This window comes from Mus pahari, chromosome 2 (genome assembly GCF_900095145.1).
Source record: "Mus pahari chromosome 2, PAHARI_EIJ_v1.1, whole genome shotgun sequence".
In the NCBI taxonomy this organism is placed as follows: domain Eukaryota; kingdom Metazoa; phylum Chordata; class Mammalia; order Rodentia; family Muridae; genus Mus; species Mus pahari.
Window position 1 is genome coordinate 131,520,092 of NC_034591.1, and position 12,500 is coordinate 131,532,591.

A 12,500-nucleotide genomic window follows, 5' to 3' on the forward strand; every position below is an offset into this window, starting at 1 on the left:
AGTGCCCACTGTGTCCAGTGTGAAGAGTGCCCACTGTGTCCAGTGTGAAAAGTGACCACTGTGTCCAGTGTGAAGAGTGGCCACTGTGTCCAGTGTGAAGAGTGCCCACTGTGTCCAGTGTGAAGAGTGCCCACTGTGTCCAGTGTGAAGAGTGCCCACTGTGTCCAGTGTGAAGAGCGGCCACTGTGTCCAGTGTGAAAAGTGCCCACTGTGTCCAGTGTGAAGAGTGCCCACTGTGTCCAGTGTGAAGAGCGGCCACTCTGTCCAGTGTGAAAAGTGCCCACTGTGAAAAGCGGCCACTCTGTCCAGTGTGAAGAGTGGCCACTCTGTCCAGTGTGAAAAGCGGCCACTCTGTCCAGTGTGAAAAGCGCTGAACTCTAGTCTCCTTACTAGTGAGGACCCGGAGATCCAGAAATCAAGATCATACAGGGAATGAGCAGCTTAAGCACTGCTTCTTTTTTTTTTTTCTTTTGGTTTTTCGAGACAGGGTTTCTCTGTGTAGTCCTGGCTGTCCTGGAACTTACTCTGTAGACCAGGCTGGCCTCGAACTCAGAAATCCTAGGCATTGCTTCTTAAACCCAAACTTAAGACGTGTGACATCCTAGCTCTGGACTAGTGGCTCTCAACCTTCCTAACGCTGCAACCCTTTGACTCTTTAATACAGTTCATGTTTTGGTGACTCCCCAACCATAAAAATTATTTTTGTTCCCACTTCATAACTGTAATTTTGCTACTGTTAGGAATTGTATGTAAATATCTATTTTCCAATGATCTTAGGTGACCCCTGTGAAAAGGATGTTCAACTCCCAAAGGGGTCACACCCCACAATTTGAGAACTCACTCCACTCCTCGCCCACCCCCACACTTGGCCTGGTCCTTTTGGTGCTGGGGACAGAATCCAGAGCCTCACTTGCTCTAGGCTAACACCCAGCTGCTAAGCTACAGCCCAGCCTCACAAAGGCATTTGGATATTGGGTCTGGTATCTAGCTTCTGGGGCCAGCCTCACTTAGCTATGCTTCAGATGTGGGACTATGTGTCAGCGTCGGCTCCTATGAGCCATATGTCTAGAGTAACTCAGGCTTGTTGGTGACAATGTAGTTGAGTTCGCTCCTGGGAGGCTCCAGAGCAGCCATGCCAGGCACTCTCTGAACGCTCTTCTGAGGCCCTGTAGGCCTTGGGCAGGAGCCCCACGATAGTGCCGGGATTTTGTTCAATATGCATAGGTGCCAGAGCTGCCTCTGAGTAGAGGAGAGGCCAGCCCTCCCGTCAGACACGCAGTACCACTACAAACCCTGTAAACTCCTCGAAATCGTCAAAGTGCATTTTCTTCATTTTCTTTGATGTTTTCCTACCAGGGAATAGAGAGAGGCATCGTTAGGAAAGAGAAACTCCAGGAATCGGGCGGTGGTGGCATGTGTCTCTAATCTCAGCACTTGGGAGGCAGAGGCAGATGGATCGCTTGTGAGTTGGAGGCTAGCCTGGTCTACAGAAAGAGTTCCAGAGAAGCCAGATACACAGAGAAAGCCTGTCTCAAACAAACAAACAAACAAAAAAAAAACACCAAAACACCAAACCAACCAAACCAACAAAAAAGAAACATCAGGAAAAGCAGGCTTTGGAGAGGTGGAGACCATTAAGAAATGCATTTCTGAGTCTCAGAGCAGAGCTCTGAACGTTTTCCTTTTGTGCGGACCCTAGCTGTGTCTCCTACCTCTGGCTGGTAGGGCGAGGAAAACCCTGACCTTGGTTCCCTTTGTTCATGGGATGGAGGCCTCTGAAATACTTAGATGTGCTCAGCAGCTGCTAGACGCGGAGCCTGACTTCACTTCCCTTGCCTGAGGCCAGCGCGATAAAGACTCATCCTCCATACCCTGGCCTGCTTGGCTGACCCCTAACCGACCACCGGATTCCTTCCCAAGCCCACCCACATCTGGCCTCAGAATCTTGGGGGTTTTTTCCTTCTGATACAAAGGATTGAATTGGGCCTGGCAGTGGTGTCGCACACCTTTAATCCCAGCACTTGGGAGGCAGAGGCAGGCGGATTTCTGAGTTTGAGGCCAGCCTGGTCTACAGAGTGAGTTCCAGGACAGCAGGGCTATACAGAGAAACCCTGTCTCAAAAAAACAAAAACAAACAGAAAACAAAGGATTGAATTTTGAGTCTGTCCAGTCTCTACCCCTAGCACCTGGCCTCAGGATCTTATACAATTTAGTCCCTAGAGGTGAGGGAGAGTCAATGTGCCTCCTTTAGCTAAAGGACCTTTCTTTCTCTTTTACAGATGTGACCGGTCAAACACAAGGAAAAATCTCTTTCCTGGGCACCTGGCATGCACAGGGTCCAGTCCAGTTCCCTCTGGGCAGAAATCCTCCTGCCTCTGCCTCCCCAGTGCTGAGATTAAAGGTGTGCGCCATCACTGCCTGGCCCTTCTCTTCTTTGTACCCCACAGGCTTATGTATTTGACAACTTGGTCCTCAAACCCACTTCCTGGGTTCATGGTTTAGTAATTGGTACCAGCCAGCCACAGGTTAGAAGGCATATTTCAGAGGCCCTCTAAGCTACACCTTGGCTGAGTCATGCGCAGCACTTTGCAAGCCACGACTGCTGTGGGCCTAAACTGGCCCTGTGCTCAGAAACATCAGGACAAGTGCAAGGAAAAGCAACAGCCACACTGGTGGTGCAGAGGACAACCTGTGGCCCTGGTCAAACCGTGTGTGTGTGTGTGTGTGTGTGTGTGTGTGTGTGTGTGTGTGTGTTACGAATGCTGTGTCTACTTTACACGTGAAAGTGCTGAGGTGCGGAATGCAGTAACCAGCCTCTTGGCCAGGCCAGTTCCACTGCGCTGGACTGCAGCCTGCCCTGGGCATTCTGCCACATCACACCACACCACACCACCCGACCCCCTGCGGGGATGCTCTCATCCTCCCCTCAGCAGTCACCACTGATGCTACTCTCAGTGTGTTGCCTTCTGATTGGCCCACATTCAGTGGAAATGGAGGGGGGAATTGACTTTGGGTCACTTCAAAGGGGGATAGTCTAATGGTTAGAGCAACATTTTGTTTTCCCAGGGGCTACCAGCCTGCCTCTTGTTGGAGAATGAGTGTGCCTGCCACAGGGTGGCAGCACAGGGAAGGGACCAGTCCCTGTCCTTTGCAAAGTTCCTCAACTTCAGACACAGGGCAGGGTAACACCCACTTTGGCTCTTTCCCACCGGCCTTATGCTTATGCAAGCCTGTGGTCAGGAGGAGAGCTGTGTAAACCTAAGATATGCACTGAGGGTGACATTTTGGACTGGCCAGCTGGAAGTGACTAGGTAGGGACACAGATACTGGCGTAACACAACACTACATGCATGCCAATGTCCCAGCCCCAGTAACTGCAGGGACAACTCGAAACTCAGCTTGTCTCTCTTCTTTCCCTCATGCTTGCGGGGGATCCTGAATTCAGCCAGGTTGTAGACAATCCTCTGGTCTATATAATAGCCTCCAGGCTGCCGGATTGGGCGGACTTCTTCTTTCAGAGTAATGATCTTGTCTCCTGGATACAGCAGTGCTGTGGGCAGCAAGGAAGACAGCAGAGTCCATTAGCCAAAGTTACCTACTCTAGGGCCACGTGGAAACTATTTAAAACAATTCCCACTTCTGTTTTTTTCTGAGCTATCAAGATGGCTTGGCAGGTAGAGTGGCAAAGTGCGTATGTGGGGGCTAGAATATAACTTTGTGGAGTCGGCTCTCTGCATTTATGTGAATTCTGGGTGTTGAACTTAGGTCATCAAGCTTGGTGGCAAGTGCCTTTTTCCACTGAAACCATCTCACTCCAAACTCTGTATTTGTTATTCTCTCTCTCTCTCTCTCTCTCTCTCTCTCTCTCTCTCTCTCTCTCTCTGCTACTACTCAACAGAGAGACAGACAGAGACAGAGAGACAGACAGAGACAGAGAGACAGCAGAGAACACCCCCATACACACGTGGAGCTCAGAGGACATCCTGGAGGAGCTAGTTTTCATTTTCCACTACATGAGTCCCAAGGATTGAACTTGGGCCATCAAGCTTAGCAGCAACGGCCTTTGTCTGCTGAGCCATCCTGCCAGCCCAACTTCTTATTTTTAGTTGGTAGTAGGGTCTTTGGAAATTGCAAAATATAATAGGATATACAGTTCCCCCGAACTCTCCCACAGTTCCTCATAATGCACCATGGGATACAGCAGCAGCTCAGTATCAAAAAGGACCTTGGATGACCCTGCGCACAAGGGGACAGAGGAGGGAGACCTCCAATTTGGAACAGCAAATCAGGATGGAGCTACTTAGCAAGCTTAGGTTGGAGGTGGGAAGATCCAACTAGACTTCACTAGGTTAATTAGTGTGTGTGCCTGCATGAATGTGCGCGTGCGCTCGCACATGCCAACTATGAAGTCAAGACATCATACTTGATAAGCAAGAGTTTCCCACGGAGCACCACTCCCAGCCCTTAGAGCTACTTTGATGAGAGGTAGGGGCTTGCTTCAACTATTTTGATGGTGGTTTTCTCATTGTTTTGAGTTTGTCTCATAGCTGTGGAGGGGGTGTACATGTGGGGTGGACAGATGGGTAGGTGAATACATGTGTGTGAAGGCAGAGCTCTCAACTCTCACCTAAGGAGCCCATCCATGTGTCTCAGAGCCTGTGTCCTAGGAATAGGGTACCCAGTATCAGAACCAACTCCACATTAGCCAAGGCTTTCCCTTGAAGCAAGCCCCTACCTCTCATGAGGATATCTTCAGTCAGCGGGAGCCCATAGGCCTCACAGAGTTCCCAGCACTGCAAGTAGACTAGGAAGTTATCCCTGCGGGTCATATTGAGCAGCTCCTCCATCTCCCCAGAGATGGTCGTCGGTAGGCAGTGACTGTCAAACTCTTTCGTCCCAGATCGAACCAGCCGGCAGTTCTCCATGTATTGGATGGAGGGGAGACACAGCTGCGGAGAGAACAGAGCATGCTCCATCTTGTGTCTTGTTGACATTCGTTTTGGCTAGGAGGCAGCATTATACCTTCTCTACCTCCTCAAAGATGCCTCCATGAAAAATAATGTGTGCATAGTGGGGCTTCAATTCATGTTCCAAAGCTAGCAGTTTAGAGGAGCAGCATCGAGGTCAAGGTTACCCCTCAGGGGCTCTGAGCACTTGGCTCATGAATCCTCAGAACAAGCTCATACTGGGCGTGCCCATGTGCCCTGTAATGAGTAATATCTATAAAAAGGCACAGTAGCAGTTAAGTGCCCCAGGGGTGTCCTGGTGAAAAATGATATTTGAGTCTTTGGCTGCAGGGGGACTCTAAATCAGGTAGAGCCATTTGTGTGTAATCCTGAGTAGAAGTCACATCGCCAGTGCAGCAGTGTCATCGCTGGCTGTTGAGGGTTTGGTTCTGTTTTGTTTTTTGTTTTTGTTTTGTTGTTTGGTTTGTTTGTGTATGTGGGTTGTTTTGGGGTTTTGCTTGCTTGCTTTTGATACAGACTCTTGCTGTGTAGCTCTAATGGTTTAATGGTATGGAGCTAACTATGTAGACCAGGCTGGTTTCGAACTCACAAAGATCTACCTGCCTCTGCATCCCAAGTACTGGGATTAAAGTCTGTACCTTATTTGTGATTTTTGAGACAGATTCTTTCTATATAGCCCAGGCTGGTCTCAAACTCATAATCCTTTTTTTTTTTAATATTTTAAAAACTTTATGTATTCACCACTGTTCTCTTCAGATCCCATTACAGATGGTTGTGAGCCACCATGTGATTGCTGGGAATTGAACTCAGGACCTCTAGAAGAACAATCAGTGCCCTTAACCTCTGAGCCATCTCTCCAGCCCTGAAACTTACAACCCTTTTACCTGGACTTCCTGAGTGATGGGATTATAGAGGTGTTTCTGCACACCTAGCTGACAGTACAGATGACAGACAAGGGCTGAGGGAAGTGAGGACTTCCTGAGGACTCCTCAGCTAGCAGGTGTCAGTGCCAAGTCCTCAGCCCTGGCTTGCCCAGCCCCCAAGCCTGTGCTGGAGAGTTACCTTGTTCTGCCTCCGCCTCTCTCGGTACCGTCTGCCCACATCCTCCATGTCTTCCTCTGACATCGGCCGCCCCTCCATCTTCGTATCAACCTCAGGCACCTTCAGCAGGTCCATCTTGCGAGGCTGTGGGGATGAAATAACTTGCTGCTCTTTAGGGCTGCGCTTCAGGGGAGTTCTCTTTGCAGACAATTTGTAATCTAGAGTGGGAGGGAAAGATGAAGGAGGGACTAAGAGGGCAACCAAGCTGTGGGACTCAACAAGATGTCAGTGGGCAGATGCTCTTCTGCTCCTCTTCCCCCATGTCCAGCCAGTCTGAGGGGCATTGTAAGTTTGTCTCCTCCATTGCTATGAAGCCCCACATCTGCACACCCCACACACCTTTCCCATCCTCGGTTACCATGTTCCACCAAGCGGCAAACAGAACTCTTATAAAATGGTAGCTGGGAATGGTGGAGCACACCTTTAATCCTAGGACCCTGGAGGCAGAGGCAGGCAGATCTCTGTGAGTTCAGGGCCAGCCTGGTTTACAAAGCAAGTTCCAGGGTAGACAGGGCTGTTACACAGAGAAACCCTGTCTTGAAAAACAAGCAAACAAACAAAAACAAGATCAACTCAACGCAGTCCTGCCTTCCCAGGGAACACACACTAAAAACAGACTCCTTTCCCCAGACCACAAGCACCCGTGGGAATCTGCTTCACCTGTCATCCTGCTAGTCACCCTCACCCATGCCATCCTCATCTACTGTATCCCAAAAGTTCTTGGCAGCTCCACCTGCCTTGGATGCCCTTTCCAGACCCTGACTGTGCACCAGTCACTGAAGGGTCGGCTCAGGGGCTTTGCCTATCATCCTGGCACTCCAGCCAATGGACTCCAAGGCAGCCATCTCTGTGGACAAGCACCTTATCATGTGTAAACTGATGGAGGCCAGGCTTGGGCTAGTCTACTGCACTCTCACAATTCCTATAAGCAGGCCTATTTAGAAGACACTGTCAAATGGGGACCAATGAAAGCCAGGCCCTGGTGGCAGCCTCATGCTGAGGTGAAATCTTGGCCTCTCCTCTTCTGAGACTCCAGACAAGCAGCCCATGCTGCCAGCCCACACAGTGCCCCTTCCCTCTGATTCCAGGGCCCACACGATGCCCCTTTCCTCTGATCCCAGGGCCCGAGGTGCTTGCTCCTTTAGCCAAACTGAGAGAGATTTCCCAAGTCCACCTGTCTTACCAACTGCCACCCTCCAGGGTGGCATCTGACGATGCTGAAATAACTGCTGCCTGACTTCAAGATTAAGAGGAACTGTGCTTTAGTGACTCCAGCCAGGTGGGAGATCACAGCAGCTCTGGACAGTCAAAAGATTATGGGAGGAGCAGAGGGGGAGAGTGCAATCTACGAGGTGCTGACCCTGGACCATCGGGACTGTGAGGGTGGTTGGGTTTCCTGGGTTCTGATGTGTCAGGGACCTTCATGGGAGTGGGCTGGGCTTGGGTGCCAGTGTCTGTAGGCCAGCCACAGACAGGAAGTCTGACATCTAGAGCTGGGGAACACACACCATGCGAGAGCTGCCTGAGGCACACGCCAGGGAGATGTTACACACTCTTGGTGTGGCCATTCACCCTGGCTCGAGAAACCCTGCTTGGGCTTGGCACCCCTGCAAGAAAACCCCTCCACTACTTCCTGGCAACTTTTATTTCATCTCAAAGGAGAGAGAACTCCACCCCTCCCTAAAATATGTCTGAAGTTAATTTCTTGCCAGCCTGGTGGATAGGGGCAGAGCAAGACCCATTCATCCCACTTAAAGAATAATGGTGTTGCTCTATTTGCATGGGAGCTGGGAAGGGGAGTGTTGCAACCGTTTGTTTGTTTGTTTGTTTTTTCTCCCTATAACAATAATAATTTTTAAAACCCAGAGTTCAATGTCAGCACTACCCAAAACTAGGCATGGCGGCCTACACCTGTAATCCCAGCACTCCGGAGACAGAGGCAGGTGGAACTCTTGAGAGTTTGAGGCAGGCCTGATCTATACAGTGAGTTCCAGGACAGCAAGAGCGATGTAGAGAGGCCCTGCCTCAAACAATCAAAAGAAAGATCCAGGCTTGTGCAGTAAATTCGCAGCCCACATATTAGAGCATCCTTTCTAGTTTGCCTCTTCTTGCTGCATTTGGACAGATGTAGCCCAAGTACATGAGGGCAAGTATAATGTGGGCTGTGTATAACCTACACAGTTGTTCACAGCATGCCTTATAATATCCATGATGACAGGAAGCCCAAAGCAGCTAATGCCAAACATGTTCAGTTTCTGAGCAAGAGATTTCAGTTAGCCTTCCACACCCCCCCCCCCGATAAACTTGTATCCCACACTGACCTCAAAGTCTCTACACAGTCAGGGATGTCCCACCTCCATCCCGTCTGCTAGAATTGTAGAATTGTAGACGTGCAACACAAAGCTTAGTTTATGCTGTGCTGGGAATAGACTTCCAACACGCTAGACAAGCACTCTGCCAACTTCTCTACATGCCCAGCCCTCCGTTTTGTTTTAAATCAATAGTTTATGACCCTTTAAGGACAGGGGCTGGACTTCATCTTTGAATAGACAAAATGGCAGCTGGGCCTTTGAGAAAATATCCATTTCCTCAATGGTCTCTGTGTCTGGAAACTCCAGAGCTTAGCAAACCAATAGCAAGTCAGAGAAGGAGGAGCCACTTGAGGATGCAGTGCTGGAGAAAGCCAGACTGGCTCCCAGGGTGGGGTTTGGGGGGGGGGCACGCACACTCCTTGGCAGAAGGTATGGTGCTTCTCTGCTGGGCCAGCGACCACTGCTTGTAGGTACTGGCCAGGGCTTCTGTGGTGATAGCATTCTGCTTCCCAAGAGAGCTAAGGTAGATGATGATATCCTCCAGCTCCTGGTTCTTCAAAGGAACTCCTACCTGAGGAGGCACAAGAAGTTAGCGAGGCCCACCTCCTAGAAAGTCATACATCCATCATTATACACAAGGAACAAGTATGCCCTCCTCGACTAAAGTATCAGAAATCTATACTTTTTTAATTTTAAGGATATGTTGGCTGTTCTTGGTTGTCAACTTGACTACATCTGGAATTAACTAAACCCCAAGTAGTTGGGTATACTTGCTGAGAGATCTTTCTTTAATTTGGGCCACACCTTCTGCTGGAAGCCGACATGAAGGACTGGACGGGGGGGGGGGGGCTTTGCTCTTTCTCTGCTTGCCTTCACTCTCACTGGCAAATCCGTTCCTTCACTGGCATTAAAGGCTACTTCTTCTATGGGATTTCAACATATAATGAAGACCAGCTGAGGGGCTGGTGAGACGGCTCAGCAGGTAAGAGCACCCGACTGCTCTTCCAAAGGTGCAGAGTTCAAATCCCAGCAACCACATGGTTGTTCACAACCATCCATAATGAGATCTGACGCCCTCTTCTGTGGTTTCTAAAGACAGGTACAGTGTACTTACACATAATAATTAATAAATCTTAAAAAAAAAAAAAGACCAGCTGAGACATCTAGACTGAACAACTGTTAGATTGTTGGACCTTCCAACAGGATACAACCACTGTTGGACTAGTTGGACCATAACCTGTAAGCTGCTCTAATAAATACCAAACATACATACATACATACATACATACATACATACATACATTTTTCTATCAGTTCTGTTTCTCTAGAGAACCTTGACTAATACAAAGGACAATAGACAACTTTGGAGGTATGCAGTACTCACTCAGAAACAGTGAATGTTCATAAAGAAAAGTTTGAAAGGAAACATAATTATGAATATAGTTGTCTCTTCATTCTCTCTCTCTCTCTCTCTCTCTCTCTCTCTCTCTCTCTCTCTCTCTCTCTTGGTTTTTTTGAGACAGGATTTCTCTGGCTGTCCTGGAACTCACTCTGTAGACCAGGCTGGCCTCGAACTCAGAAATCCGTCTGCCTCTGCCTCCCAAGTGTTGGGATTAAAGGCATGCGCCACAACCGCCCAGCTTTTCATTCTCTTTAGACAACAGTCACTGCTTACTTAACTGTCCTTGGATCAGCTCAGAACTGCCCTGGTGCTAAAGAATTTCATATTTAGGCATTTAAAAAAAGATTTATTTTTGCTTTATGTGTATGTGTGTCTTGGCTGTATGTAAGTGCACTGCAAACATGCCTAGTACCCACAGAGTTTCAAAGAAGGTGACAGATACCATGGAACTGGCGTGCAGAGGGTTGTGAGCTGTCATTGGGCGCTGTAAACCGAACTTCAGTTCTTTGCAAGAGCAGTCAGTGCTCTTAACCGCTGAGCCATCTCTCCTGGCCCAGGATTTAATATTTAAACTATTTTTTGCTTGTTTGTTTTAGGAGTTGAAGACATTTACTTTTTTTTTTTAAGGTTTATTTATTATACGTAAGTACACTGTAGCAGTCTTCAGCCACACCAGAAGAGAGTGTCAGATCTCATTACAGATGGTTGCGAGGCACCATGTGGTTGCTGGGATTTGAACTCAGGACCTTTGGAAGAGCAGTCAGTGCTCTTAACCGCTGAGCCATCTCTCCAGCACCCAGACATTTACTTTTTAAAAATGTTTTGAGGGTTGGGGATTTAGCTCAGTGGTAGAGCAGTTGCCTAGCCAGCACAAGGCCCTGGGTTCGGTCCTCAGTTCTGAAAAAAAATGTTGTTCACATAATTGTATTTCATAAAAATGTTTGGACATTGATTAGTTGAAAGTATAAGTCTGAATATATATATAGTCCAGTAGTAAAGAGCTTGCTGGTATATGAAGCCCCAGCTAGACAGCTGTGGGCTGGAAGAATGGGTCAGCAGTTAAGAATGTATGCAGTTTATCTTGGGTGTGTATATGAATGTTTTGCTTGCATGTGTATCTATGCAGCGTGTGCATGCAGTGCACTTGGAAGCCAGAACAGGATGTTAGATCCTCTGTAGATGGAGTTTGAGGTGATTAGTAGTGGTCATGTGGGTGGCTCAGAACTGAGCCTGGGTCCTCTGTGAGAGCAGCCAGGCTCATAACCCCTGAGCCATCTCTCCAGGTCAGCCTGGTGCAGAGGTTGTTTTAAGGCTGTGATCTGACAGTTGGTTGTGCCATGTTTCCTAGTGTGGGTCTGCAAATACGAGGCTGCTCCTCAGGAGTGCAGAGCCTGGGGGAGCCCCGTTGAGAAGCTCATACTTACTGCCTTCAGAGCCATGAGAAATTCCTCCCTGGAGATGCGCTGGTTCTCGCTCCGCTCCCCCTTGCTAAATATCTCTAGGATCTTGATCTTTCGACTACGAAGGTAGGCATACAAGTCAGACAGGACAGGGGGCTTAGGCAGTCGCAGCTGGGGTACAGCTAAGCGGACATGTCTGAGAGTTCTGCCCTAGAAGAGTCAAGAGTGGGGCAGATGAGGAGGACCGCTTAGATGTGCATATCCCTAGCCCTCTTGTTAAAGTTCAATCTCACTTCGAAGCCCAAAGATGGTCTGGAGGGCAGGATGCACTGTACATATTTGCCCTGTTCTCAATGTGGCCTTACTTTAATTGGCTTATTGAGGATGGGTGGCTGACCTTCGATTCTCAGTGTACAAACCATGGTTCCAAGTTAGGCAATGCCATCCCAGGTGGCCTTCCTCCTCTCCCTAACCTGATAGTCTTGATCTTCACAAATCAGCCCACAAGCACTGGTTTATCACCTGTCCACTCCAGCAGACAGGTGTCCATCATCAAGACAGACTGCTCGTGTGCCCCAGTCGGGGTGCTTTGAAAGCACATCCACGTGGTCCCTGACTTTTCCCCTGCCAAGATAGACTCTTTCTATTCCCATGGTGCAGCCAGTACTCAGCAGCTCATTCTGAACAAGCTTGGAAGGCAGAGGCTGTCCTCTGTATTGCACTGCAGTCTCTTGCTATGGAGACAAAGCCTCTCAGTTAGATTCCAGAGTCACAGACACAGCTGTATAGAATGATAGTCATTTGGTTCTTTTCTTTTTAAGTCACTCTGGAGTATTTGTTATGCAGCAATAGATCACTCATACACCTTCCTTTGGGGACTCGGTTTTGCTCCTCTGTAAAATGGGGCAAACCACTTTGTCATGTCTAATTCAAGGAAACAAAATGACAACAACTCCCCTGATGCCTTCAGCACCTTCTGGCCATTAGGACTTCTCACCTTGGCTCTCCTGGTTGAAATCAAGGTATGTTTTGGGGTTTTTTGCTCCTGGCGAATCGTGGACAGAACCTTGAACTCTGATGATGTGATGTTGGGCTTATTGTCCAGCCATGACTTGACATCACCGAATGTCTCCAGCTGCCTCCGAAGCTTTGCCCTCTGATTCAGCCAGACTTTCTTGTCCACTGGTAGCTCCTGGGTGTCGCTAGTATCCAGAACTCTGAAGCTAGGCATGAGTGGGAGGGGAGCTTCAGGAGGGACTGTGGGCAGGACTGGCACTTGGTCCTTTGTGCCAGGCACAATGATGATCCGCCGGCGGCT

General features: G+C 48.8%; 1 protein-coding gene across 1 annotated transcript in view; it reads right to left on the minus strand.

Annotated features, from left to right (window-relative positions):
* Window positions 1–12,500, minus strand: part of Efcab12 (EF-hand calcium binding domain 12) — a 21,799-nt gene that overhangs the window by 587 nt on the left and 8,712 nt on the right. Inside the window, exons 2-8 of the mRNA XM_021191771.2 lie at window positions 12,180–12,500; window positions 11,207–11,392; window positions 8,795–8,951; window positions 6,030–6,226; window positions 4,736–4,949; window positions 3,400–3,550; window positions 1,293–1,349 (exon numbers count right to left, since the gene is read on the minus strand). The exon at window positions 12,180–12,500 is cut by the window's right edge and continues 134 nt beyond it. Of these exons, the coding sequence (XP_021047430.1) occupies window positions 1,293–1,349; window positions 3,400–3,550; window positions 4,736–4,949; window positions 6,030–6,226; window positions 8,795–8,951; window positions 11,207–11,392; window positions 12,180–12,500 (1,283 nt within the window). The remainder of the gene's footprint in view (window positions 1–1,292; window positions 1,350–3,399; window positions 3,551–4,735; window positions 4,950–6,029; window positions 6,227–8,794; window positions 8,952–11,206; window positions 11,393–12,179) is intronic.